This window comes from Aureobasidium subglaciale (assembly GCF_000721755.1).
Source record: "Aureobasidium subglaciale EXF-2481 unplaced genomic scaffold scaffold_0, whole genome shotgun sequence".
NCBI lineage: Eukaryota > Fungi > Ascomycota > Dothideomycetes > Dothideales > Saccotheciaceae > Aureobasidium > Aureobasidium subglaciale.
In genome coordinates, this window is record NW_013566995.1 from 1,673,453 (window position 1) to 1,700,172 (window position 26,720).

General features: G+C 51.7%; 9 protein-coding genes across 9 annotated transcripts; 4 read left to right on the forward strand and 5 right to left on the reverse strand.

Annotated features, from left to right (window-relative positions):
• Nucleotides 1-1,564: 1,564 nt before the first annotated feature.
• AUEXF2481DRAFT_25033 (uncharacterized protein) lies at nucleotides 1,565-2,798 on the forward strand (the record flags this gene model as incomplete). Its single annotated transcript, XM_013493806.1, has 3 exons — nucleotides 1,565-1,579; nucleotides 1,636-2,066; nucleotides 2,123-2,798. The coding sequence occupies 3 exons, from the start codon at nucleotides 1,565-1,567 to the stop codon at nucleotides 2,796-2,798; spliced, it is 1,122 nt and encodes a 373-aa protein (XP_013349260.1).
• Nucleotides 2,799-3,653: 855 nt separating this feature from the next.
• On the forward strand, nucleotides 3,654-5,273 carry AUEXF2481DRAFT_34996 (uncharacterized protein). The gene is made up of 3 exons (XM_013493807.1): nucleotides 3,654-4,010; nucleotides 4,106-4,251; nucleotides 4,355-5,273. The coding sequence occupies exons 1-3, from the start codon at nucleotides 3,938-3,940 to the stop codon at nucleotides 4,820-4,822; spliced, it is 687 nt and encodes a 228-aa protein (XP_013349261.1). The 5' UTR covers nucleotides 3,654-3,937; the 3' UTR covers nucleotides 4,823-5,273.
• A 64-nt stretch (nucleotides 5,274-5,337) lies between these two features.
• AUEXF2481DRAFT_34998 (uncharacterized protein) lies at nucleotides 5,338-8,513 on the reverse strand. The gene is made up of 2 exons (XM_013493809.1): nucleotides 6,202-8,513; nucleotides 5,338-6,141 (listed from the first exon to the last, which is right to left on the reverse strand). The coding sequence occupies exons 1-2, from the start codon at nucleotides 8,129-8,131 to the stop codon at nucleotides 5,495-5,497; spliced, it is 2,577 nt and encodes an 858-aa protein (XP_013349263.1). The 5' UTR covers nucleotides 8,132-8,513; the 3' UTR covers nucleotides 5,338-5,494.
• On the reverse strand, nucleotides 8,280-10,218 carry AUEXF2481DRAFT_156028 (uncharacterized protein). The gene has a single exon (XM_013493811.1). It carries the CDS (start codon nucleotides 9,740-9,742, stop codon nucleotides 8,429-8,431), a length of 1,314 nt encoding a protein of 437 aa, XP_013349265.1. The 5' UTR covers nucleotides 9,743-10,218; the 3' UTR covers nucleotides 8,280-8,428.
• Nucleotides 10,219-10,694: 476 nt separating this feature from the next.
• AUEXF2481DRAFT_645 (uncharacterized protein) lies at nucleotides 10,695-11,236 on the reverse strand (the record flags this gene model as incomplete). Its single annotated transcript, XM_013493703.1, has 3 exons — nucleotides 10,695-10,724; nucleotides 10,781-11,004; nucleotides 11,059-11,236. 3 exons carry the CDS (start codon nucleotides 11,234-11,236, stop codon nucleotides 10,695-10,697), a joined length of 432 nt encoding a protein of 143 aa, XP_013349157.1.
• Nucleotides 11,237-11,554: 318 nt separating this feature from the next.
• On the reverse strand, nucleotides 11,555-12,164 carry AUEXF2481DRAFT_646 (uncharacterized protein; the record flags this gene model as incomplete). The annotated part of the gene is made up of 2 exons (XM_013493705.1): nucleotides 11,555-11,718; nucleotides 11,771-12,164. The coding sequence occupies 2 exons, from the start codon at nucleotides 12,162-12,164 to the stop codon at nucleotides 11,555-11,557; spliced, it is 558 nt and encodes a 185-aa protein (XP_013349159.1).
• Nucleotides 12,165-12,301: 137 nt separating this feature from the next.
• On the forward strand, nucleotides 12,302-15,487 carry AUEXF2481DRAFT_156001 (uncharacterized protein). Its single transcript, XM_013493814.1, has 10 exons — nucleotides 12,302-12,692; nucleotides 12,745-12,799; nucleotides 12,865-12,955; nucleotides 13,014-13,081; nucleotides 13,137-13,332; nucleotides 13,383-13,443; nucleotides 13,491-14,009; nucleotides 14,060-14,451; nucleotides 14,501-14,712; nucleotides 14,766-15,487. The coding sequence occupies exons 1-10, from the start codon at nucleotides 12,564-12,566 to the stop codon at nucleotides 15,269-15,271; spliced, it is 2,229 nt and encodes a 742-aa protein (XP_013349268.1). The 5' UTR covers nucleotides 12,302-12,563; the 3' UTR covers nucleotides 15,272-15,487.
• Nucleotides 15,488-15,702: 215 nt separating this feature from the next.
• Nucleotides 15,703-22,076, reverse strand: AUEXF2481DRAFT_648 (uncharacterized protein; the record flags this gene model as incomplete). The annotated part of the gene is made up of 4 exons (XM_013493707.1): nucleotides 15,703-17,694; nucleotides 17,849-21,633; nucleotides 21,751-21,840; nucleotides 21,971-22,076. 4 exons carry the CDS (start codon nucleotides 22,074-22,076, stop codon nucleotides 15,703-15,705), a joined length of 5,973 nt encoding a protein of 1,990 aa, XP_013349161.1.
• A 1,349-nt stretch (nucleotides 22,077-23,425) lies between these two features.
• AUEXF2481DRAFT_35003 (uncharacterized protein) lies at nucleotides 23,426-26,520 on the forward strand. The gene has a single exon (XM_013493816.1). It carries the CDS (start codon nucleotides 23,590-23,592, stop codon nucleotides 26,479-26,481), a length of 2,892 nt encoding a protein of 963 aa, XP_013349270.1. The 5' UTR covers nucleotides 23,426-23,589; the 3' UTR covers nucleotides 26,482-26,520.
• Nucleotides 26,521-26,720: the final 200 nt, after the last annotated feature.

The following is a 26,720-nucleotide window of genomic DNA, read 5'->3' on the forward strand; positions in this document are numbered from 1 at the left end:
GGCCAGAGATTGCGCTCCAGACTTTTCTCAGACGAGCACTCGCGGCCTTTTTGAAATTTGTACAACGAGCGGTAGTTTCTGTCGGCTTCGCCGTGGAATCCTAGAACATCGATGGCCAAAGTTAACCCCGCTCGTTGCAACGTAAGCCAAATAGCTCACACTGAACCTATCCGGCAGCCGAACGATTTCCTCGATGATCGCGGAGTGCTGCCCCGAAGTCGCGAGGATTAGAAAAAAGTTGTCAGACTTTCGACAGGGAGAGCGATCTCGGATCCACAGTGCCAGCGAAGAGTGACGTGAGTGGCCAGCGGCTTGTGCACCGTGCCAGTTATCTTTATGGGGAGCTTTCGATATGGAGGAATTGTCGGCGGGGAGCTCGGGGCAAGTGTTTACAAAGAATTCAGTCGATCGCGATGAGCTTACGGTGAATTTGCAATGCCGCATGATGGTTGTGCGCCCACTTCCAAGCCCCTGTACACAGTCACCACATTAGAGCGAGAGTCCACATAGCAAACAGGAACTTGTCCTCCATGAGGCATGCCCATTGACAATTGATAATATCGAGGGATCGGCTCGGGATAAGGATGACGCTTTTTCGGGAGTGGGGTTCTCGGGGCGCGGATGTGGTGACCTAATATCAACTAAGCCCCATGCGGAAGGGATGCGACAATCGGAGACATGTGCTGTGCCTGAATTCGCGGTGGGCGATTCACGAGGCTTCGCCGTTCAGCGGCCACGGACGAACAAGTGGGAGAGCAATTCACAGCAGTGTGAAGGGACTGGGGAAGAACAGGTGGCTAGATCGAGGGAGTCGATAGCTAAGGGACGGGAGACAGTTGCAAAGTACCCTTGTACAGTCGGGTAATCATGAGACTGATCGTGTCTGGACTGAGTGGTTGTAGGGGTTTAGGAGGGTCACTGAAAGGATGCGCCCTAGATTCACTAGGCGGAGCGGGAATCAATGAACGAGGCTAAGCTAGGCGTAGCCGCAGGTCCCACAGATTGCGTGCCTCGAATCCCTGCGTGCGTGCTATCTGGCTGGAAAGTGCTGAGGAAAGCGTGATTTCTGAAGGACAATGGACATGTTGTTGTTAGAAACAAAGAGAGAAGGGGAAAGCGCAGGGGAGACTAAACGGAGATGCATGTAATTGGATGGTGAGATAAGTGAAGGCACGTTTCGGAGGCTTTGTACTCGCAGCCGTGATTGGGTTGCCGGTCGCTCCACCCTCTCAAGCGGGGGATCCGCTAGTCGCTTGACCAACTTGCTACCACCTTGTCTCTACCACTTTCTTTCCGCCTGACTCTCTCCACCATCCTCCCTTTCACCACCGACCGTCCACCCATTGAAGCCTCACTCACCCACTGTACGCTTGCCAACCACCCTCGCCGTCTACCGCTCTCTCAATCACATCACTCACGCACCCGTTCCTGCCGCCTTGCCGATCGATCGCCGGGCTTTGTTGTTGAGGCTGTGCAACCGACAATCTCCAAAAAAAAGTCTCGGGATAGCATCAGCAACACCTCTCAAGCGGTATACCATCTGTATACTCTTACACATATCACAATGACTGTCGCAAGGGTACGCTGGACCCACCTCCTGAGTCGAGTGCCCGCCAGCTGATAAGGAAGCAACAGGAAACACCGCACAGAGCATCCGTTTCTGGCAGCCTGCCGTCACGCAACTCTTACTCTCGCTCCCACAATGCCCCTCCGATGCTCGGCTCATCCTACAACCCCACTCACCGTGTTACCCGCCGCAAGAGCACTACCCTGAGTGCAGCAGCCAGCGCCCAGGCAATTTCCCAAGCCATCAACATCGACCCATCTCAGGCTGCTCGCAGATCTGTCTCTTCTCGCAACGCTCTCGGCTCCGTCAGCCAGGCCAGCTACCCTTCGCCTCCAAGCAGCCTGCCCCAAGGCGAGAAGAGCGCTGACGACAAGAAGATCAAGGCTCGTCGTGGAAGCGATGGGTCCGTCTTGACAAAGAAGAAGTCGGCTTCCGGTGAACTCAAGTGCGAGACTTGCGGCAAGGGCTACAAGCACAGCAGTTGTTTGACGAAACATCTGTGAGTCTCGCCCACATACTCACCCACCATCCATGCCCCTTGCTAATCAATCTTAGCTGGGAACACACTCCAGAGTGGCAGTACACTTCCAAGCTCCTCATCTCCAAGCATCAGCAAGTCCAACTGTTAGAAGCCGCTTCTGTCCTTGTTGCCATGAACGTAGATGCCCCTGCTGGAGACGGCAAGCTCAGCGACAGCGACAACTCTTCTGCCTCGCCAGCTGCTTCAGGCTCCGACTCTAGAGAAGACGATATCAGCTCTGCCGAGACGACGCCACCTCCTCATGGCGAGCAATCGTTTGGACACACCAAGCGCTACAGCAACGCCAGCAGCTTTGTTTCGCGCTCTTACCAGTCCGAGTTTTCCACCATCCCCGAGTCTTCTCACGTCCGTCATTGGAGTACCTCCAGCAGTAGACCCATCACTGCAGCCAGCTCCCTTGCTCAGAGCTACCCTGATGAGGACCAGGCGGATCTCGCCGCGGCAGTCGGCTTACTCAGCTGCAGCTATGGCACCCCCACCTATGGCCCTACTAGCCTCGGACAAGACGTACCTCCAGTCCCTCCTCTTCCTGCGAGATACCAGAACTCATACCAGCCAAGCTCCTTGGCAAACGCCCACCAGTTCCGCGAAGACGTTGACATGGAAGAGGAATCCAACTCGGACGATGACGATGATGCCAGCAGAGTCGATGAAGCCGATGACGGTGTCTTCGGTACCATGGAAGAGTGATCACAACACATCTCTTTCGTTCCTTTTCCCCATCCTGGATAGCCTCGTGCCATTGGCTGGAGTTGGATCTTCTAGTCTCCAGGAAACCACACGATTTATTTTGCTGTCACTTTTAGCGTTCTTCCACACCAGCCCACATCTCCGCAAGGCTGCTCCTTTGGCACCGATGAGTGGGAGTTGCGACGTCCCATGAGGTTGAAGTCATACGAGCCCAAGAGTCCTTTGCGTCCGAGATGGGGAGCCATATTCATCTACCTCCGCACACTCGCTTCCCCTCCTCCTATCATCTTCTCTTGCTAATGCCGTTCATGTCCCTTGTATCTTCTTACCTTTTCTTCCTGATCACAGTGGAGGAGGAGGTAGCAGACTTTTTTCCTTTGTCATCATGAGCACCTTTGTTTCCTCTCTTATCTTGTCATATGTTTTTTTTGCTCGAAACGACATGAATATGGCATGAGAAGAGTTAAGAAAAACGACTTCCATCGTAACAGTACGCAAGCATTGGCGGGCAGACTTGTGCGAGAGGAAGATGTGATGATAGTTCCGAAATGCAGAACACGTTCTGAAACCCGTGCTCTTAGCGATGTGCGTGCAACGATATCCAGTCCTGTGACATGTTCAAGTAGGCGGGCGTAATGACAGGATGGACTGGAGATGGAAAACCAAGGGTCTCAAGAGTCAGGGAAGAGGTCCTTCTTAGCTCTCCTCTATCTACGAGCCTCACTTGTCCAAAAAGCAAAGAGCTATCAGCCCTCTCTCACCCTTTGCCCGAGGGGAAAAGAAAAACCACCGTGATGAGCATGATCGCCATCATGGGGAAGCACGGGCCGCCGAGGCATCGATTTTCCCTCCACAAAAAAGCCTCTCCGCATGTGTCAGGCACCAAAAAAAGAAAAAAGAAAAAGACCACAGAGCGATGCAGAGCCTCATGAATATCAGTGGGGGTCAATCTAAGCGATCAACTGCGTTCTCTTGTGCGATCTGACACTTGTGTTTGATTGATGGATATTGGTCTTGATCTTTTGTGACGCTGTATCCCAAACTGAAGCCTACCTAGCTACAGAGTACCTGGAGAACAACGAGTCGTCCTTCTTGAAATTCTAATTTATCTTTGATCGCACGCCATCACGAGTTTAACTATGTCATCTTCAAGGCGCCTTCGCAATAATCCACCAGTGGATAAATATTTCCCCAATGATAGTCTGGTGATTGGTGAGCTCTCTTGCCTGTTACATCCATATCCATCATCTTTTTCGGATAGTATATTGGAAGAGATATGCTTGCTGATTACAAGGTCATGAAAACAGGTGCTGGTGTCGTAATCTTCCATCTAGCCACAAACCGTGTGGTCGTGTGTAAAGACACGAGAAGCGGTGTCTGGTTCCTGCCCAAAGGACGTAAAGATGCTAGTGAAGAGATTTCTATTACTGCTGTTAGGGAAGGATTTGAAGAGGTGTGCTTTCTCCTCCTGCATTCTCATCCACCTCTTCCTCTCCTCTCCTCTCCTTATCCTATAACGCGTCTTTGTTCTGGGTAAAGTGTTAATGATTTAGCAGTCAGGCTATAGAAACCGTCTCCTCCCTCTCCCTTTACCGCATCTTCAACCTCGCCCTTTGGAAACCTCTCAGCCTTTTGATGTAGAGCCTTTAGCAACACGCCTGCTACCCGTGTCTATGCACTATCAATATCTTCTTTTCTGGTATGCAGCAGAGACCTTGCCACCTTCCCTCGAGTCCAGCATAAACGCCACCACTACCTCCACATTCACACCACCAACCCCGTTTCCAGACATCACGTTAGCAGAACGGGAGAAGCAGGATAGAATGGAAGGAAGCATGTATGAGCCAAAGAGACATGAAGGTACGGGTGTAGATGCAGACGAAGTGTTCTATGTAGGTGTGTTGATGGGAGTAGAGGAAGCAGTACAGTGTTTGAGAGGAAGTAGTGGGGATGTGGTCAAAAGAGCTTGGGAAGGCGTGGTGTTAAGGAGAAAAATGGAAGTGGAAAGTGAGAAGAATTTATGATGCTTCAAGAGTGTCGGTTAGTGGTTTGTAGGGCTGTGGAAATGCAGAGTCATTTTTGAAGAAGGGGAGGACGGTGATGAGATGGATGAAGATGAGCTCTTTCGAGGTAGGGAGGACGGTCATTGGAAAGTAATAGTGTGTTTTGATAGCTTGATTCTCATCGTACTTTGTGGCTGGGAGACGTGCTCAGGTTGGTGGAAGAGATGCAAGGTACTAAGCCAGGCTCATGAGTTGTGGCTTCCTCCAGCCACATCTCAGCATCGAAGGTATACCACGAACCAGGCGGTAGAAATGCAAGAACGCTTTCGGGGAGCGAATAGTCTTCCATGAGAGCCCTTCTCCGCGTTACTCCCAGCGGAAAAGAGTCGTGAGAAATGAGCTGTGGAAATGCAAGATTAAATTGAGAATCCATGACACCTCTTGGGAGAGCTCTAGATTTGCTGTATCAATGAACCTATCCTTGGACATTGATAGGCTAGCAAATCTGTTTGTGCAATTGTACAGCATTATATCAGGGGTATGATTCAACACTGGAGTGGTGGAGTCTAACCCTTTTTATAATTTTCTCAAGGTACTACGAAAGCAAAAAAGAAACACCCAACTCCTCAAATCCCCCTATAATCAACGCAAAAAGAAAAGGGAAAAAAAGAGTCAGCAGAAAAAAAATCCTTACTAATACCATTGGGGGTCGCCGTACTCATCAAAACTATCAGGAAGTTGGTAGTTGTGATCCCTGTACATTTGATCGCACAGCCCACCCCCGTTTTCTGGCAAACTTCTCAGGAGTGCGATTTCTTCGACCGAGCCCTCAACCAGGTTTCTAGGAGGAGTGGCCTGGACGACATCTCCTGTGTCCATTTCCGTGTCTTCCGGAGGGCCGGCGGCGACAAGTCGATCGGCGTGGGCGATCCTACGACCTGCCGCCTCGTACTCCTGTTGACCTTGTTGCAGCTCCTCAGTCCAACGTGCCCCCTGTTCGAGCCTTGCTTGATGATCAGCTTCGTCCAGGGCTGCAGAGTGTTGCCTGAGCTCTTCAGCATGCCTGGCAGCCGCTTCTACACGTTCTTCATCGCGAGTCTTGGGGGCTGAGGACACGATCTCTGAGAAGGGGCTGCTGGGAGCGTTGCTCCCAGGTGGGCAGAACGAAGGTGCGTTGTTGAGCGCACCACCACCAAAGTTGAAGTTTCCAGGTGGGTTGGTATCCTGCATGGGGGCAAACACATTTGGAGATGGTGGACGAGATGAGTTGAGATCGAAGATTTGTCTCAGAGGTGATGGAGCCCTGGGTGCGTGCGTAGGCGACCTAGAGCCTCCGCGTACTGTCGTTGGTTAATCATCACACCCATTTCTAATGTCTTGCGCAGGATCTAGAGACTCACCATTGCTGTCTTTACCGGGGGATCTGCTGCGCAGGGGGCGGATTGGGCGACGCGCCAGTTCAGCTGCGCTGAGTCTGACCGGAATTTCAGGCGCATCGTTCATGTCAGAGTCTCGTCTATCGGCAGGGCTGGAAGATTCTGGAAGAGAGACATCTGCAGGTGGTGGAAGCGCGGGAGCGTTTGAGAACGGTGTTGGCGCAGGTGGTTGGTTGTTTTCATCCGTTGGTTGGACATTGGCATTGTTTTTCCTGGCCTCTTCGTCCCACTGGAGTTGTAAGTTCGAAGCAGCGAGATTTGTGTTGGTGTCGATGAGTCCAGTATTCACCTGGCGTAGGCGATCAATCTCAGCCTGAAGTGCTCCGACTTCTCCTTCCAACTCTGTTGCACGCTGATCCTTAAAATCAAGCTCGTTTTCCAGGTTGTCGACCTTCACCTTGAATGAATGCGATTCATCGGATATTTCCAATTTCTCATTCATGATGGAGTCGATGTCCCTCTTTAATCTTGCTACCTTGTTCTTGCAATCCTTAAGCTGGTCCTCTGTCTCGAAGTCCTTTTCCATGCGCTCATTTTGCTCCATTATGGCCGCAAGAGGGACGTTGCTACTATTCATGGCACCAGACCTTGCGATGTTCCATTCGTTTTGAAGCTCCTGGATCTTTTTCAACGCCTGGGCATGTGCCTCCGCAGACGGTCGGGACGAGTCTCCAATATCAGTGTCGACATCCTGTGGCTTCCGAGGTGAGGGTAAGGCGAGAGGTGCACGAGGACGTTGTGACTTCTTCAATAGCTCCTTCAAGTTGCTGACTTCATCCTGCTTTTTCGAGTATTCTGCTGACTGTGATTTGTAGTTCTTCTCTGCAGTGATCATTGTGGCTTGAAGTTTCTGGGACTTGGCTTTCTCTTCTTCGAGCTGTTTGCGGCAATCCTCAACAGCTTGTTCAGTCGCAGCGGGAGGCTTGTTCTCTCTGGAGGCCTGGACGTTATTTCTCAGTTCTTCATTCTCAGCCTTGAGTGCGTTGTACTGTCCTTCTGCAGTACTCATTCTGAGAGCGGTCTCGTTGTTGTTACTGGAGATAATGTGTTGAAGAACGTCGATTTGACCTTGAAGCTCTGAAATCTTCTTGTCTTGCCCCTCAACGTGGGCAGTACCCTGCGTACGATATTTCTCGATCAGTTCCAAAGCTTCAGTGCGTTCAGTGTCGAGCACTCTGATTCTCTCTCTCAAGTTTTCGGCAGCGCCTTGAATATCAGTGCTCTGCTCCTCAAGATCCTCAATTGTTCGTCTCTGGTCACTATCGGCGATCCTAGCTTGGTTGATTGTCTGCTCGAGTCGTGTTCTAGCTTCATTGAGATCTCTCTGTAGCGTTTCTCTCGTGGCATGAGCATCAGTCTGTTGCTGCAGGAAAATGTCGTTGCTTTCATCGTTCGCCGTGCGAAGGGCCGTGATCTGCTCTTCCCGACTTTGAACCTCTGCTCTTGCCGTTGCTTCGATCTGTTGTATTCTTTGCTGCTGCTCGAGCAACTGTTTCTTGAGATCGGCATTGTCGGTAGTCAGAACAGTGCTGGATGCTTGTGCATCTACGAGGTCTTGACCTGAATTACGTTCGGGTGTCTTGAGCTTAAGATCATTGGATCGCTGCAGCAGCACTTCCGCGTCTGTCTTAAGCTTCTTCTTCTCCTCTGCCGCAGCCCGCTCCTGTTCTACCTTTCCGCGCAGGGTAATCTCCAGTTTCTTCTTCTCCTTTGTGGCAGCCTCTTCCTGCTTTGTCTTCTCCTTCAACTGCTTTAGGAGAGAGTTGACATATGCACTGTCAGAACGAGCAGAAGTGGGAGACGGGACAGTAGCAGGGGCAGAGACAGAGGCTGCTGCGAGCTGTTTTTCCAGGTCAATGACGCGAGTGCGATGATTTCCCTGCATTGTGGCCATGTCTCTCTTGAGAAAGTCGAGCTCTTGATCCCTCTTAGCAGAGGCTTGGGTGACAGCGGCATTTACCTCCTTCTCAAACACCTCCTGATGGTTCTTGAGCTGTGTCTCAGATGCGGCTTGTGCTTCACGTGCCTGAGTGAGAGCGCTCTCGAGTCTCTGCCTCTCCTCAGGGTGAACAGGGGCGGGCTCGGAGTTTCTCTCAGCTTGGAGGCGCTCGATCTCCTTCTTATGGTCTGCTTCAAGTTGCTCAATCGCAGCAGCGTGGTCATCCTGGTTGCGCGATATCTCAGCTTGGTATTAAGCGCGAATGCTATCGACACCTGCATCGCGTCCAGTGGCGGCTTTGTCGCGTTCACTCTTGAGACTCTCGATGCGAGCGTTCAGCCTCTCGATGGTAGCTTTGCATCTCTTTTCGGCTTCTGCATGCTGCTTCTTGGTCTGGTCAAGGGTCGTATCGGATTTATTCAGTTTGGTCTGGGTAATATCACGATCAAACTGAAGCCCCATATTCTTGGTTTGTAGGTCTTGGATGGTATCATCACGTAATGCGATAGTTTCGTTGAGACCCGTGATGGCCTTGTCGCGAGCGGTTGTCGTGTCCTGAGCATTCGAAAGCCGATCTCTGAGCTCCCCGACCTTGGTCTGAGCAGCCTGTTCATCTTTTTTGACCTTTGCCAGCTCGACTTTAAGCTCCTCACTTTGCTTATGAGCAGCTTCTTTTTGCTTCTTAGCCTCGGCTAGTTCTTCTTGAAGCTTCTCAGAGTTCTGAGTTACCTCAGCGAGCTTACGTCTCAAGTCCCCGATCTCCTTCTGGGCAGCTTGATTGTCACCCTGAGGAGCCTGAGGGCCAGAAGGTCCGGCTTCGGGAGGAGGGCCAGGGGGTTCGCTTGGAGGGTTACCGCCGCCACCGCCTCCATTAGGCGGACCGCCAGCAGAAGATGGTGGAGGACGATTAGGAGGATCCAACTTTTCGCTGAGGTAGCGTATCAACAAGCGGTATGCCCAACTGGCTCCCAGGACACAGTAGGAGAGAGCGATAGTAAAACACAATACGTCGAACACAGCTGAATCTGAACCTGTAGTCCAGGGCATCAAGGACCAAATGTAGAAGACGTAGCCAACAAGCCATTCTAAGGCTCGCGTGAGGGGGTTCCAGCGTGCGATATAGGCGATGTTTTGAATGATAGGGTTGTGCCAAATGTGGGAGACGACCCAAGTCAGGGTTCTGCCGACGGAAGTGTCTAAGAATTCGACCCAGAGGAAGGAGATGGCCTCGGAGTGAAAGCTGTTCTTGTTTTTCTCGGCGTTGTATATGTCGAGACTTTGGTGGTTTATCTGAGGTCTGCTGTGGTACGCGTGCGTCACAGTCTCAGTGAGAGTGACTGTTGGAAGTGGGACCCAAGTGGTGGCCAGATTGGCCCCGGGGGTCAATTCATGTGTAGGATCCTGAGTAAGAGAGGCGAATACTTCGAGATGGTGTGCAACGGGAGGCTCTTCTGGAGCGTGGTAACGATCTATGGTACCACGATTTCTTCTGTACTGGGCTTCATGGATCGAGGCCCAGAAGATGGCGAGTATGCCTATCCAATGCACAACAAGCCAGGGAAACATGACGATAGATGTGTTCTTGTCCAACGATGATATGATGGAGTAGTCAGAGAGGCGCAGAAGATTGTGGATGCGTTGGGTACTGTGCTTTGCTAAAAAGCGATGCGATGTTATGCGTTGGGAAGGAATAAGGACAATAGTCAGTGTGAAGATCACAAAGAAAGAAACTTGTAGCAGGAGATATGTTGACCAATCGAAGCGCGAGATGATTTTGAAAGTGAGCGGAAGGTTGAAAGTGAGCAAAAAGTAAACAAACGCGAGCTTGTGCGCAAGACGTTCTTGGGCACTCTCAATGAAGCCGTGCCGGATGCGTCGAGTATTCGTGCCTTGGGATAGTGGCTTCAAAGAAGTTCGATCCGGTCTGGGAGATACGTTGACTTTTACTCAATCCAGAGGCGTCGATGTTCTTTGTTCGAGATGTGATAAAGCTTCAGAGACGGTCTCAAATTTGATGAAACCTTGTGGAGCCAGTTGAAGGGGTGGAATGGACTGCAAAAGCAGGAAAGCAAGACAGTCTATAATATGAGAAAGTGTGCTAGAAGTGTTGAGCTGATGTTCTTCTTGATCAACTATTCGTCAGGGACGAGAAAATGTAGATTGTCAAGCAAGCACATGTCATTGTGTTTGACATGATCAAACCCGACTCATAAGTATGGATTTATCGACAACATCTAGGCACGATTTGTTCATCCCATGTTTCAAGTCAGCCGTCTCAGATAGTCGTCGAACATGTCTTGGAGAGATCAGGCTGGGAAGAATACCCTTCGACTTTGCATCCTGGAGTGCCTGCACATGGTATTTGATCACACGTCGTGCGTGGTTTGGAGAATCGATAGGGACATATTGCTGCTCTCCTGAAGCAGAAATGATACAGTAGCGCTCTGGCTTTGATGCTGCTATGATCGACGTAGAGGTTTCGTTTCGTGTAGCCTGCCAGTGCATGCGATACATTCTGCTACTTGCTAGGGGTTTGAGCAGCAGTATCCTATCAAGAAGTCAGATATGGTTCAAGTCGACCGTAAGACAGAAGTGCGAGCCTACCAAATATACCTGGTAGAAGTTCATCATCACTGTACCGTCCTCCTTGACTAAGTTGGCTCGAGCAGCCCAGTCGACGGAGGCTTCTCTACCATCTTTCAACACGTATTCGACTATGCCATACAGCATGACCTCGTTCGAGCTGGGTCCAAATGGAAAAACCTTGACAGCGGTATGCTTCCTCTTATTTACCTTCTCCCACATTCCTTTACGCAGGGATAGGATTTCTGACCAAATCAGAGAAAGTGACATGTCGGGGAGTTTTGAATATAGATACACACCTTCGCGACCTTGGACTTTCTTTGAAGCCATGATCAACGTGGCATCTTGCGTAAACTGTTTAGAGTATCTCTCATGGGCGTCGGGGGTGTCGGACGTCTCATAAAAGCTCTCGAAGAAAGCTTTGTATGCCGGATCGAACTCGTCGTCGGCAGGATACTCCGACGTGTAAGAAGACATTACTTGCTATTAGTGAGAGTAAATCGGTCAGGTAAGATACAAGTCAAGGTGGAGATGGAGTAGAAGACACGCGATGATATGAGCAAGGTAGGATGTCATCAAGCTTTCGCCCGAGGATCGGAAGCTGCACGGAAGGGGCACATCTGTGTCAATGTGGGGTTGATGGCATCATGTTACCTCCTTCAATCTATACCAGCACGCTCCCCGTGAATAGTCAGACAAGTGTACGCATAATGATCATTGTGTGGAAGGTAAAGTATCTGTCTATCTTGTGAGAACCATTTAGACTCTCGAACCACTGAGGCCCGTGAGACTAATTTACAGTCTCTCGCCCAAGACAAAGCCGTACCAAATGGCGCAGCCGAATGCGGTCAGATTGATGATTGTCGAAACGCTGTGCAGAACACCAAAAGTCTTGTTCAGCTGCTCCATTGCTTTGGAATGCGGGCCTGCATCGGAGTATTTCTTGCCGTCGCGAGTTTCTGGCAGTCCATCAGCGTTGGTCATGAAAAGAAGAGTTTTCTCAATACATACCTTGATGATGACGCTCCTTCATTGTCTTAGTCGTGGCAGGTCCAATGACCAGGGCATTCAAGACACTGGTAATCAAGATTGTCGCAAGTGGCACGAATACAGGCCATCTGTTGCTATCCGCCAAAAGACCACTGAAGCCAGCATTCTCCCTGATGTACTGGTTTCCAACACCCAGCAACTTTTCACCAGGGTATGTGGCCATGAGAACCAAACCGAACACAGATTGAAGGCCGAAAAAGATTGGGAAGGTAGCCTTCTGGAGAGTTGAAAATTGAGGTCGCGGTAGAACCTTGAAGGCGACTACGCCGCCGACGAAAGACTGGAAGAGCGTGATTCCAAGGAAAGAGCCATAGCTCAAGATGTGGTATGCTTTGTAGTCGCTTACGGAAGGCATGGTCGCTGTACTGTGTGATAACGATAGAAAGTCAAGAAGAGTCGAGGATTGTCAAAAGATACTGTCTGTCACGCCAGATCGCTAAAGTGATGACGTATGAGAAGTTGCCAATATGCTTCAACTTTTGTTTCGACAATCGATTGAGTATTCGAACCTCATTTTCTCAAAATATAGTTTCTTCTACAACGAGAGAGGTTTTAGGCATGTCTTCTATCAGGCAACAGTGTACGTGATGTGAAAATGAGAATGTGTCGACACGCTCGTGGCTGCCTGCAAGCACGAAGCCGACACGTCCGCGCACGTCGTCTCAAAGTGTTTTCAATGTTTTGGCCTTGACCACAACACAACGAACAATATTTTGCGAATGATTCTGGCTTAACACTCGACTAGATTCTCGGAATGGCACAAAAAGAGGCAACCGTCTACATTGTAGATGTTGGCAAGTCCATGGGCCAAAAGCACAATGGGCGAGAAATCACCGACCTAGACTGGGCGTTGACATATGTCTGGGACAAGATCACAACGACTGTAGGGCAATCTTTAGTTCGACATTCTCAACACTACAATACTGACTACTCAGGTATCCACTGAACGTAAAACAGCCAATCTGGCAGTTGTCGGGTTGCGGACTGATGGTAAGAGAACAATCGGGAGCAGGACCCCATCTGTGATTGGGGCAGATACCTGATCTGGATACTAGGGACTTTGAACGCTCTGGACCTTCCCGACGAAGACGGAAACCTTCAAGGAAATGGATACCAGAACATAACCGTCCTGAAAGAGCTTGGACAGTGAGTTGCAATTTTAAGGGTGTTTATCACTGTACACTGTACTAACTAGATCGTACAGAGCACTGATGCCGGATGTGCGACGTCTTAAGCAGCAGCTTATACCCAGTGAGACCGATGCTGGTGATGGTATGTTCATGAGAGCGACCGCCAGTCACACAATGTTGACTGTCAACTCGAACAGCCATTTCGGCTCTGATTATAGCCATTCACATGATCGCGACACTTACCACAGGCAAAGAGGGCAAACCACTGGCATACACACGAAGAATCGTCCTCGTGACGAATGGGACCGGTAGCACAGCATCTGAGGATCTTGACAGAGATCTGGCAGAAATCGTCGACAAGTGCAAGAAGGAGGGCATTGAGCTGGTCATCTTGTGAGTACAGTCCTGCCGTCTTCTGCTCACAGTTGCTGAATCCAGACCAGAGGAGTTGACTTTGACGATCCGGAATACGGTTTCAAGGAGGAAGACAAGGATCCGATCAAGGTAGATTCGGCCGTTTTTCGAATATGACAGCTAGCTAAGTGGAACAGGCCGAGAATGAAAAGCTCTTCAAGGAACTCGTGGATGGATGCCATGGCTTATACGGTACGCTCGGCTTCGCAATCGATGAGATGGTTATTCCGCGCATGAAAACGGTACGACCTGTACACTCTTACAAAGGCTACCTCACCTTGGGCGATCCGGAGAATTATGATTCCGCAATGGCCATCGATGTCGAACGATACCCTCGAGTCATGGTTGCAAAACCACCTTCCGCAAGTCAGTTCGTTGTCAGACCAAACGTGGCCGCCGGAGAGACACAGTCACAATTCGCGCCGTCCGATGAAGACCCCAAGCCCAACGACCTCGCCGCTGTCAAGAATGCTCGCACGTATCAGGTTCCTGATGAGGAAGCACCGGGCGGTAAGCGCGAGGTTGAACAAGACGAGCTGGCTCGAGGCTTCAGTTACGGCAGCACTGTCGTCCCAATTGAGGAGGCTGACAAGAACGTGACCGACTTCGAAAGCAAACAAGGCATCGACATCATCGGCTTTGTCGTCAAAGAACAGGTAAGCTACATTGATGCTTGATGAGGTTGACTATGCTAACCTAAAGACAGTACGAAAGATATCTGGACATGTCAAAGACCCATGTCGTGGTCGCCCAAAGAACTAATGAGAAGGCTATCATGGCGTTGTCATCGTTCATCCATGCTCTGTACGAGCTCGACACATATGCCGTGGCACGTTTGGTGTCCAAGGACGGCAAGAGCCCTACCATGATCCTACTCGCGCCATCCGTTGATGCTGATGTCGAGTGTCTTTTTGAAGTGGAGCTACCCTTTGCAGAAGACCTACGCTCCTACAGATTTCCTGCCCTAGACAAGATCGTCACTGTTTCTGGTAAAGAACTCAAGCAGCATCGCTTCCTTCCCAGCGATGACTTGGTTGATACCATGAGCGACTATGTAGACGCCATGGACCTGTCCATCTTCGGAGCAGATGAAGAAGGGTTTGTGGATTTGTGTTCTCGAATATGATTACCAACTGACTTGCAACAGCAAACCAGCCGAATATGCACCTATCGAAGACACATTCTCACCAGCCGTACATCGTATTGGCCAAGTGATCCGACACCGAGCGATGAACCCGGATGAAAACTTGCCGCCCATCTCGGAGATTCTGGTCAAGTACTCCAAACCGCCACAAGAGTTGGTAGACGGCGCAAAAGACTCTCTGAAGGCAGTCACGAAAGCTGCAGACGTGAAGAAAGGTATGTTCAAAACAGCATCTTGTCGTTTCAATCTCTGTACTAATCTTCTGCAGTGCCACCAAAGTCCAAGTCACGAAAAGGACGCCGCGATGCAGCAAAGCCACTCTCCGGCCTCGATGTCACAGCGCTTCTCTCAGCCAAAGGTCGCAAACCTAAGATTTCACCTCAAAACGCCATCCCAGAGTTCAAACAAATCCTCGACGATGCCGATCACGAAGAAACACAATCGGCATTCCTTCAACTCGGCAGGATCATCAGTAACTTCATCAGAAATTCTGTTGGCGAGTCTGGATATGGTCGTGCGCTTGAAGCTATTAGGGTCATGAGGGAGGAAGCTATTGATCTGGAAAAGGCGGGCTTCTTTAATGAGTTTATGGGTTCTTTGAAGAAGGATATCTTGACTGGAGAGCTTGATGGCGATAGGAAGGATATGTGGTTTATGATCAGAGCGAATCGCATGGGACTTATTCAGGCAAAAGAGTGCGGTGAGACTGGAAAGGAAGGCACAGTTGGAGAGGATGAGGCTAAGGAGTTCTTGTCAGCTAGACTGAGCGTTTAGGCTAATAGCCAGGCGTAGCTGAGCTTGTTGCTGGAGAGGAGGTATACTGATGGTGTAGTCGCTGTGTTGCTACAACACCGAGCAGTTGTCATCACATTTCGAAACGCGAGTAGTTCGACAACAAAGATCTTAGTTGTTGCCACAGCTTCAAGCAAGAGAAGCGACTCTCAAAAATCGACAATCAATTCTCTTGTAGACAAGCATGTTCCATGAGAAAGTCAATCTGATGCAATACAATACTTTTTCTTCGCATGAGTACTTTTCCTATCCTAGCTGTACAAAAAAGAAGCCTCAATTTCCGTCTCGTGGTGTCTCTCTCAGCTTCTCTCTTCTAGCATCCGTCTTTCCTCGATAAAACATAAGAACAGTGCCTGTAGAACACTCCTCTCCTCTCTCTATGGATTCTTTTCTCCTCTTCTTCATGCTTCCCTTCAAGCAACGATAGCACGATAATAAGCCCTGCTAAGATCAACGCCTTGCCTAGCGAACCCAGCCCCAGCAACAGGAAGTCTGTTCACCAAAGCTCTATCCACCCCCCTCTCCTCTCTACCCATCTTCTCAACTTCCGCCTTGACCAATCCAGCCATTTCGCCAATGGCAACGCGTTCCGCGAGATCGACCTTACCAGCTCTACCTTCGAGGACACTGGGCAAAGCAATGGTGAGACGATCAAGTAGTTCCTTTTTGGATGTTCTACTGGCGTCGTCGTCGCGGTGGACGAGGTCGAGGAGGTGAATGTAGTCGAAGTAGACTTGACCGCCGAAACGCCAGTTTTCGACGCTGTTGACCGGGAGCATGTCGTGGAACAAGCCGAGGAGTTCGCGCAAGGCGTCGTATTCCTGCTCGATAATGGCGGCAGGGCCGACAGAGCGACAGAGCACTGAGTGAGCTTGTGCGGAGTCCCCAGCGCGGAGCAGGTATGTGACTTCGGAATTATGGTCGTCGAGCATGGAGCGTGCGTAGAGTGCGCGAGCGTGCCAGAGCCATTGTTCAGGGATGCCAAAGTCTTGGGTCAGGACTGTGGGGAGGGCGTCTGGATTCGAGGCATCGTAGAGGGCGGATGCGCGGCGGTAGAGTAGGTCGCGGACGTGTCTTTCACGGGCTGACTCGTTTGTCAAGTGCAGCAGGACGTTGGTGGCAAAGACGAGCTCGTTGGCTGTCTCGAGTTGGCTGGACAGAGTCAGAGACAGCTGGTCCAGTGAAGCGTCACTCAATTCGGCAGAAGTGAGGATGCCCTTCTTCTGGAGAAGAGTGGCCAACTGCCATGAGAGGCGTGCATTGAGAGGGCTTCCAGAGACAGATGCAGGGGTAAGCAAATTGGAGACCAGAGCGCGAACATCGCCAGCGTTTGAGGATGGGTTTCTTGAGTACAGCTTCAACAGACCAAGTAAGGTGTCTTCATTGCTCTGAACATTGTCATCAGTCCACGAAGGTGTAAGAGACTGCTCGGTGAAGTAAGGTACCGGGCGAACGGTCTCCTTTCCAGCAGCAACGTCGTCAACGTACAATTGCACAGCATCCGCCAGAGACTCGCCGGCACCGGAGAACCAGAGTCGCAGCCCGAAAGAGCGACGCCAGTCAAGGCCAAAACGAGACGAGATGCTGAACGAGGAAGCTCTGTCTTCAGACGCACCACTCTTCCCTTCACTGACGCAGGTGTTACCTGCGACCAGCTCGTACAATGCACGTACAGACTCAGTCATCTCAGAGACCATGTTCTGTGATCTCCAGCTTTCAATCTGTTTGGTCATCATCTCCTTCGACTTGGCATTGCCAGGCAATTGAGCAACGATGGTTGCAAGACGGAAGTCGCGACCCTCAAGGAGGGCTGCACATGCGTCCTCGATGCTGTTACCACTCATGAAAGCAATTGCTCTCTCCTCAGATGTGCTTGCGTCCTTGGCATGCTGTGCAGCCTCAGGATGAACTAGTTGAGCCCAGAAGCTTGACAAAGCGTCACGGCGGACGCGTGACTCGATCTTGGCAACTTGGGCAGCCGGTATGTTCTTGACTATGTCGGCACACGCAGTCTCGATTGGGTCGAAGAGGATAGAGGCCAGTCGCCAGACAGCGCGTTCATGTTTGGCTTCGGGTGTCTCGGGATGTGCAAGGCTCTCAGCGATGGCAGCGAAAGAGGTCTCGGCGGAGGTGACGGGTGATTGTTTTAGCTGCAATTGAAGGGAAGTGGTGAGTGTGTCGAGAGGCGAGCTGAACTGGGTAAAGCGGACTTCCTTGTGTCCTGATACAAGGGGTCTCTTCGAGCCGATCATGTTGCCAGATGGCGCGAGTGCAGTACCGTTCGTGCTGTAGACTAGGGTGCCGTCGTTCGCCCAGCGGGACTTGAACGATGTGTGGAAGCCGCGTTCGGTCTCATTCATGTCGGCAAAAGCATCTTCAGTTCTCGACTGCTTCTGGTATGGCCACTAAACAAGGAAAATGTCTTAGCATTCGTTCGCAATTACATATGGAAGGTATTGATATGATCGATGTTCAAGCTGCGATGACGAAACAAAGGTCAACAATAAAGCCAAGCAGCAATCATCAGATAAAAAGACAAAGAAAACAAGGGAGTCAAACCTCGAAACCTTTTCCACCAACACTGCTTGCTTGCAAAGCAGGGCCTGCGACAGAGACCGGGGGTCCCCAAAGAGAGTTCATGATATCCATGGTTGTAGAGAAAGCCTTACCCGCAATAGAAGCGGCCAAGGGTGGTGCGGTATCAGCAGGGGGTGCACCCATCACACTTTGACGTTCACGAAGAGCCTGACGATCTTGCTTTTTCGGACTCGCAGTTCTCTGAAGCTGTTCTGCCCAGTCGCCGGCGAGAGTGAGATCTTTCTTGGGGGTGCCGTTCAACATAGTTGATGCTTTAAGAATTGACTTTGGCATAAATGATCCGCTGAATGAGACGCCATAATCGTTGTACGGAGCCGAAGCAACAAGTTCAGGTCTCGGATATGATCCCGCCATGTCTTGTTCACTCATCTCCTCGTCATACATCTCCTCCTCCATGTATTCGTCAACAGCCTCAACGGGAGGTGCGTTGCTGCTGCCAGAAGACCTAAACGGATCTTCAAGCGATTGTGCGCCTTGCTGTTCGAGATGAGAGGAATCCTCGTCCTGAGCATCGTTGTCGTCAGCCATTTCGTCATCATTGTGAATTGGCTGAGCACCGAAGCTGCCAGGCAGAATTTTAGACGGACCTTTCTTGAAGTCAAAGGTATCATCAGGATTAGATTCATCATCTTCATCGCTGATGACGGAACCCTCCTCAGATGAGACCTGGGACATCTCTTGAACAGCGTTGTTGATGTTGTTACCATTGGGAGTGGGTTCTTGACTGGCGTTCATCTCATTGCCATAATCCGCCTCGTCGTCTGACTCATCATCGTCATCGAGTCCGTAAGTTGTGAAGTGGAGAACACGGAAGACCCACACGCCACTCTCGGGGTCGTAGCTGACAAACTCAGTGTCGACGACGCGACGAAGACGTTCGATGTGCTTTTCAAAGCGGTTTCCTTTGCGCTCATGGACAGGGAGACGTCCGCCCTGAGCACGAGGCCACGAGTTCTCGAGAGTGATGGTGGAAGGCACGTTGAGTCCCTGACCCATGGGGGGAGTGTTGACTCCACTCGTGTAGACAGTTGCAGAACGCACATTAAGCTTAACAATGCCGTCGACGATATCGTTCAGGGGGACTTGGGAAAGATCGACGAGGTCAAATTCGATCTTACCAACACCATAACGACCAACGGTGAAACCGGAAACGCTCTTGAGTTGTTGGCGAGACATGTTGCGGAGGTCGTCCATCGAGGGGGCCATCCAGTATTCACCAATCTGAGGATCAACCTGAGAGCGCGGTAAGTCCTTGGCGGATACTGTCTTAGCCTGAGAGGAGGAAGGGGCGGGGCCGTCTTCAGGCACCATGGGCAATTCACTGCCTCTGCCTTGGTTGTTGATGGAGGATGTGCCGTTGACTGAAGTGCCATTGGCTGAAGGACGCTCGGCACGGGAGTAACCAAGGTCCTCAGCAGAGGGCTCAGATCCCTCTGTCTCGGTGCGAACAAGAGCACTGTTGGAAGGAGCCTCAGTGTAACCATTTGTCGAAGTCTTGCCCTTGTCGCCATCGTCAAAGCTGACGCGCTTAGTCGGAGGCTCGACGGAATTGTTGTCACCAAACAGATCAGTTCTCAAGTTGCGGTCAATTTTCAGTCTACGAATGCTGCCGCCCGAGTAGGATCGATTGTTTGGGGTGAATGCTCCAGGAGCAAGGACACTGTCGCCACTGCCTACGCTCTTGTTGAGGTTGCTGGTCGAGAAACTCTTGCCCAGAGAGCGACTCAAGCCGCCTGACTGCAACAAGCTGCTTCCAAGACCGTTGGATGTGAAGCTCTGCGCGCTGCCAGGAGTGCCATAAGTAGCGTAAGAGAAGCCGTAACCGTTCGAGCGCTTCTGAGGCGTGATGAGACGCAAGCTTGCGCTGGGGTTGATCTTGAATTGAGGGAGAGCGGTAGGGCGCTTAGCCGGCTTCTGCGCTCCGGACAGAGGTGTAGCAATGGGTCCGACAGCAGGAGCTGGGCTTCCGAGGTTGCTGAAGAGTTGGTCGTTGCCATAGGGATTGGTCAGTAGAGTAGCAGGGAAGCTAGATTGTTGCTGATTGCTCTGACCGAAGAGGCTGTTCGACTGGCCAGACTGCTGAGTGCTGCCGGCACCGAACATGCCTCCGCCTGCATTCTGTTGCTGGTTCTGGCTACCACCAAAGAGGGTCGAGCTACCGGTTGCTTGCTGGTTGTTAGCACCGCCGAACAGACTGCCAGCGGGCTTCTGCTGATTGGCTTGACCACCAAAGAGAGAGCCTCCAGTGTTCTGCTGGGCTTGAGCTCCTCCGAAGAGCGAGCCACCCGTGTTCTGCTGACCCTGTGCACCTCCGAAGAGAGAGCCTCCAGTTGCAGGCTTAGCACCCCCGAAAATCCCGCCACCTTGAGCTTGGTTGTTGTTCGCGTTCTGGCCGAAGATCCCTCCACCGGTGTTGTTCTGCTGTGTTTGCGCACCCCCGAACAGATTTGTACCTGTGCTACCAGTGGCTGCGCCTCCGAAGGGACTTGGCTTCTGCTGGTTGTTCTGCCCGAAAGCGCCGCTACCGCCACCAAAGAGACTCGTGCCGGTCCCAGTCTGACCTTGTTGTTGCTGATTTTGTTGCTGACCAAACGCAGAGTTGTTCGCGGGAGTGGTGGTCTGCTGAGCACCACCGAATGGAGATGCAGTGGTGTTCTGTTGAGCACCACCAAAGAGGGACGCAGTGCTGGTCGCGTTTTGCTGCCCAAAGAGGGTGTTCCCGGCAGGCTGACCAAATGCTGATGTAGAAGCTGGAGTGTTGGAAAAGCCACCGAACGGCTTATTCTGCGTGTTGTTGGCAGCGGCGCCGAACATGCTCCCGCCCGAGTTGGCTTGGGCTGTCTGTTGAGTGTTGTTGGCACCACCAAACGACGATCCAAAAGCGTTGTTCGTGTTGTTGTTCGCGGTTCCAAATATGCCGCCGCCTGAAGTGGTACTTGACGCAGGAGCTGCACCAAAGAGAGACCCGGCAGGCTTAGGTTGTTGTTGACCGAACATGGTATTCGAGGTTCCGACCTGTCCAAACCCAGTTGAAGGAGCGGTAGGCTGAGCGCCAAATAGAGACGGAGCGCTGGACTGAGCACCGAAGATGCCGCCTCCAGTGTTGGTAGTCGCAGACTGTCCGAAAGCCGGAGTAGCACCGCCTGTCGCACCAGAGTTGAATGCAGAGCCACCAAAGCCAGTACTCTGACCAAACGCACCAGCCTGTCCGTTGGCGTTGCCGAACTTGCGACCAGCTGTGTAGTCGGCTAATCTTAGTTCCTCAAAGGAGAAGGCCTGGTAAGGCTGCATGAACGTGATAGACTGATAGTGCGAGTTCGTGGATGATGCATTGTCCTTCTCGATGAAAGGGCTGAAAGGTGTACTGGCTGTGCCATTGTTGGTAGGCGGAGCTGCTTGAGCATTCCCGAATCCATTGCCGGTCGTGGTAACCTGGCCGAAGCCAGATGTCTGAGCGGCGGGCTGGCCTCCGAACATTGTGTTGCTAGTCGGCTGCGCGCCGCCAAAGGTTGTTGTCTTAGCGCCTCCAAAGAGGCTCCCTCCCGATGAAGGTGCGTTGAAGCCCGAACCGCCGCCGAACGCCGTATTGGCGGTGTTATTGTTGTTGCTGTTGAAGGCATTGGTGCCTGAAGCAGCACCGCCCCCGAACAGACCTCCTCCTGTTCCAGGCGCAGTGGTACCGAATGGCTTAGCGCCTCCTCCAAAGGGTGAGCTGGTGGTTGCGGCAGGTGCGTTGTTTCCGAATCCTAAAGAACAACAGTGGTCAGCAGAGGCGTGTGAAGGAAGGAAGAGCGATTCAGAGATGCAGTCGCGAGACGCAATGTGGTGAAGCGTGATGACGTGGTAGCAGTGCTAAGACATACCGAAGCTGCTTCCTGTATTGTTGGCAGACGCGCCGAAAACACTCGCGCCAGCAGCAGGCTGGCCGAAAGCGCTTTGCCCACCGTTGAATCCTAGCGAAGAAAGACAATGGTCAGCGCTGGCCGTGAAGTCATGCGCGGGTGCATGGTAGGAAGCTTGAGGTTTGCGCCAGATGGCGTCCATCGGCTGATGCATGTTGAAGAAAAATAGCTCTTGACTTACCAGTGCCTGTCGTGCTGTTTGCAAAGCCTCCAAAGCCACCAGTGTTGTTGTTATTGTTGGTTGACGAAAAGCCTCCACCTTGGTTGAACCCACCGAAGCCCGACATGATGAAGCCGAGAAGATGCGACAAGAAGTATGAGGGATGACGACCTCAGCTATAGTGAGGTGTGTATGGAACGGGTCGAGAGGTAGGTGAGGATAGGATGGACGTTGGTGCAGACGCGAGAATCGACTCGAAATCGAGACGTGATGGTGAAGCGCGAAAAGTCGCCGTGGATGTACAATTACGCGACAAGCATGCGCCAGGCGTCGTCGAGGGCGACGAGGATAGGCAACTAGTCGTGGGCGCGTTGACGGCGCTGAGGGGGGATGGTGATGGAAAATCGGATGGAGGGGAAACGATGATGTTGGAAGCTCTCGTCGCTGCCTTTCACACCAACCGGCACACTTTGACAACTGCTTTGCACGGACCCCACGCTTGAGCGCTTGCTTGCTGAGTCCTGACAACTTCTCACCCCAAGTCAACTCTTCTCTCCTGCTCTACTCTAACACATTCGGACTTCGTCAGATCCTCAGACTCTACTCTTCGCCCTGCTCCTCTGTCCAGCAGAAGTCTCCTCTATCTCTCCTCTATCCAGCAGGAGGCTCCTCTATCTCTCCTCCACCCTTTGTACCGCTCTTCTGCCTAGTAGTATCCTCCTCCGTAAGTAGGGTTCTCCTTGTCTTTGCTCTTAAAATCTCTCTACTCTCTTTTACTCTTCGCCCCCATTTTGGTATCTGACGACCTGGAGGGTGCAAATTGGAAGCAAATTTTCCTTTGTACAGTGCATTTAGCACCGAAGCTCCTCATTGAGATAGACTAAACCTGAATCGTTTATGAGGCACCTACCCTTGAGGCATCTATCCTAGATTGGCTCTCCGCACACGGAGGGGTGCATCTATGTAGCTGTAAGACTGCACCATCAATTTGCCATGCGAGCTCTACAATCGAGGAGACATGTGGAGTCATTACTTTCGATGAATGTCTGAATTAACTCACAATACACTGTGCCTTTCGGCAGCCCGTCCATACTTGTACTGCACCTACCGGAGTACAAAAAACCAGCCTCCCATGACAAAGAGCGCGACTTTGGCGCGATCCGCTTTTGACCCGCTAGTGTCGCTCAATGGACAGTGTCGTTGTGAACCTCTCCTATGGTGACTAATCTACTGCCTGGATAAGCAGCGAAATGGTTCGATTATGTAGGTCAATGTGGCGTACATGAGGCTAAGGATAGACGGGAGGATGAGGTCAGGGAGAGAAGCCTTGAATGAAAGAGCACGTGACGAGGCTGGTACGGAAGTCGCGGCTTCCGTTGGCAGCAGAAATGAGCTTGGGTCCTTCCGTTTCAGTTTCGCGTCAAATTCTGGGCGCGAGTGGGGGGCTTGACTCCTTGTGGCTTGCACGATTAATGGTCTGATTCTGATGCGACTCGGCCCATTTGTATCATCACCGGCTTGCAAGACCCTGTCTATCGCTCTTTCCCTTTCTCGACCCACGAATCGCCCTCTGCTTCCCTCCTCACGACTGTTCAACACACAAGTCGGGCTCATGGTTTAGACCGACACGCACGAACCCAATGGATCAAACCACTGCCAGTTTCGACTTTGGCGCATCCGCCGTGCCCGACAACACCGAAGAGTGGAATGACTGGTTGAAATGGGATCCCGCTCAAGATGCCATTTCGCCCGATAGTTCTACCCTGACGAGCAACAACTCTCCCATGCAGGATGTCAACTTCAACGCCAACCAGTTTCCGCCTTTGAACGTCGACGAAACACTTGCGCCGCCACTGATTGTTGGCGACGACCCAAACTTTGCCGACTTCTCCTTTGCCGACGCCGCCTTCGACTTTGGCCAACCCGATAGCAAGACCGACGACCTACCTTTCCTCTTCGGCGCCGATACGAACAACCTACAGTCCATTGTCGACCACTTGGACGTCGAACCGCAAGAGGCTTCATCCTCCTCCGCATCCTCCTTATGGCCACCAATCGGTCAGAATGTCAACGCGCCGCAACAAAGCGAACTTCTTGCGCCCATCATCCTCGGTAGCAACGATTACCCCACGACGGGGCCAGGATCCGTCTCGAGCACCAGTCAACATCGCAGTAGCCCTGCCTCCACATCACATGCCCGTACGAGCGTATCGTCAATATCACCAGCGCCAGAGCAAGCCGAACAGCCCGCTAAGAAGAAGGGCGGAAGGAAGCGAAAGGTCTCTACGAGTGACGAAGAACAACAACAGAGTCCGGAAGATGGTGGTCCCCCGATCAAGAAAACGTCGCATAACGTGATCGAAAAGCGATACCGCAACAACTTGAACGACAAGATCGCCGAACTCCGCGACAGTGTGCCTAGTCTTAGGGCCATGTCGAGGCCTAGTGGTAACGACGACTCAGAGGATCTCGAAGGCTTGACGCCGGCGCATAAATTGAACAAAGCCACGGTACTGGCCAAGGCTACCGAATATATCAAACACCTGGAGAAGAGGGCAAAGACACAAGCAGATGAGCTGACTCAACTCAAGACTCGCATGGCAACTATGGAGAAGGTCATGGCGAGATCTGCTAACACCAATCAACATGCCGGCATTCTCACACCTGCCATTGCTCGCTCAAGACAGGGCTCCATTGCCTCACAAGTACCGAGGCGTATGCAACAAGACCAATACTTGCAACAACATCCGCAACCCAGCTACGAACCTCAAGATGTCGTTGCTGAGCCTGGGCAAAATAACCTCGTCAATGCCCAAGGCGCTGGTAATGGTTTCGTTGGCAAACTCATGGTCGGCTCGCTGGCTGCACTGATGGTCATGGAAGGCTTCCATGAGCAAGAACAAGACTCTCATTCCACATCAGGACGGGGTCTCTTCGCTGCTCCTATGCACTTGATCAAGCGTGGCCAATTCCTCAGATCCCCCTCGCATGCTGCTTACGGCTCTTCAGCTCAGGCCGCCCTTCCCTTACTCAAGACTTTCTTGGTCTTCGGCGCCTTCATCTACATCCTCCTCCCCCTTCTTCGCTTCAAGCCTCAACCTAAACAGAAGCAGTCCGTTCGTATCTGCCTTACTGCTGCCCCTTCACTTGCGTCGCCGGTTGAGGTCCGTCGCAAGGCTTGGCTCACGGCCGTACAGAGCGTATGGATGCCACGTCACTTCTTGCTCGAAGTCGTCTCTGTTACATGCAAGATGATCATGCTTAGTCTTCGTCGTCTTGTCGGCTCTGAGTTTTACTCACGCGTCTCCGGCAAGACTCCTGATGACGAAGCTGCTCGTATCAAGGCATGGGACATTGCCATCGACGCTCAACTCGCCGGTGGTGATGCTGAGGTCAGTTACTACCGTCTGCTCCTTACTCTTATGGCCTCCGGTACCCTGCCGGACTCACCCATTCGTTTGATGCAAAAGGCCGTTCACTTCCGCATCTTCTTCTGGGAAGTTGCCAACGCAGGATACGGTAATATGTTCATGTTCCGCGACTTCACTGCGAAGGTTGGCAGGATATACTGGGACTCTGCTCGCAAGCAACAACACGCTCTTGCTGCTGGCGAGTACACCGAGAAGCAGATCGCCGATGATAAGATCGAGAGACTGCCTGATTATCTTGCTGAGTTAATCGAGCTTGATTGTGACGATGTCCTGACTGATGAGATGATCCAACGTGCCTACAATCTTGCTTGGAACAGACCCAGCGCTGAGAAGACCATCCCTAACCGGACCATGAATAGTGTCGTCGAGGATCATGCCATCAGGTCTCCTCTCGATGCGGTCGCAGCTTGGTTCGCCAACATGACTGTCGACGCCGCTCTCACACGTTCCTTGGATACCGATAACAAAACCACTGTCGATGTACAATATCTCATCGACTTGGCCAACAAGACCGCTCCTCCTGCTTCGGCCACTCAGACTCGCGCACACGTGGCCAAGGCTGTACTCCTCGATACTGACCGTGCAGCACACATTGTTGCTGCTTTGGATACACTGCCGATGGTCACATCCAACGACGGCTTAGACATGCCATCGAACATGATCACTCATACTCCAATCTCTCCCGACACACACAGTGCTTTGACACTGGCGAAGATTCTCTCCATCACTTCACCTACGAACCCCACCCCAGCACGCGTACATGCTGCCACTGTCCTGACCTCGATGCACCTCATGCCCAACAGGATCACATTGCTTACCGCTGTCGCTGCCTTCAAAGTCCTGTCGGCTTTCTCGTCCGACGCACTGCTTTTCAACAGTGGCAAGCTCGGTTTGGATGACTTGTCCGGTAACCTTAGAGTCTGGATTGGTACTCGTGCTGCCAAGACTGCAGGTTTGACACGCGAGCAGAAGGCTACAGTTGTAGAATCTTGCTTAGGCGTCAGTAAGCGTGTTGGCGGCTGGAAGGATGAAGAAGAGAAGGATAGCGGCTACGGCAGCCTAGAAGACGGTGAAAGAGAGGCCGCCACTTCTAAATTGTAGATGAGTTCGGTCTTTTTGTGTTTCGACGTTCGAGAAGAGTAATGCCTCCCAGCAAGAACATGGTTGAGGCACGGTGGATATACGGTATAGACTTGGCATCAAGGGATGGGTCCATTGGAGGTACAATGGTGTTATTTTAGGTTAGCTCTAATGTCTTACGTTCATACCATAGCGACGAATATAACTCTTTCATGATCAGCTTCTTGATTCAAGAACTAGTTGGTACGGTACTTGTCTCT

Excerpts from the sequence above, each read along its gene's own strand:
- AUEXF2481DRAFT_34996 (XM_013493807.1), top strand. The coding sequence starts at position 3,938 with ATGTCATCTTCAAGGCGCCTTCGCAATAATCCACCAGTGGATAAATAT. Across the intron at positions 4,011-4,105 it reads CAATGATAGTCTGGTGATTG|GTGCTGGTGTCGTAATCTTC; the intron begins GTGAGCTCTCTT and ends TCATGAAAACAG. Across the intron at positions 4,252-4,354 it reads TTAGGGAAGGATTTGAAGAG|TCAGGCTATAGAAACCGTCT; the intron begins GTGTGCTTTCTC and ends ATGATTTAGCAG.
- AUEXF2481DRAFT_34998 (XM_013493809.1), bottom strand. The coding sequence starts at position 8,131 with ATGGCCACAATGCAGGGAAATCATCGCACTCGCGTCATTGACCTGGAA. Across the intron at positions 6,142-6,201 it reads CCCCGGTAAAGACAGCAATG|TACGCGGAGGCTCTAGGTCG; the intron begins GTGAGTCTCTAG and ends AACCAACGACAG.
- AUEXF2481DRAFT_156028 (XM_013493811.1), bottom strand. The coding sequence starts at position 9,742 with ATGTTTCCCTGGCTTGTTGTGCATTGGATAGGCATACTCGCCATCTTC.
- AUEXF2481DRAFT_156001 (XM_013493814.1), top strand. The coding sequence starts at position 12,564 with ATGGCACAAAAAGAGGCAACCGTCTACATTGTAGATGTTGGCAAGTCC. Across the intron at positions 13,333-13,382 it reads GGCATTGAGCTGGTCATCTT|AGGAGTTGACTTTGACGATC; the intron begins GTGAGTACAGTC and ends AATCCAGACCAG. Across the intron at positions 14,452-14,500 it reads TTCGGAGCAGATGAAGAAGG|CAAACCAGCCGAATATGCAC; the intron begins GTTTGTGGATTT and ends GACTTGCAACAG.
- AUEXF2481DRAFT_35003 (XM_013493816.1), top strand. The coding sequence starts at position 23,590 with ATGGATCAAACCACTGCCAGTTTCGACTTTGGCGCATCCGCCGTGCCC.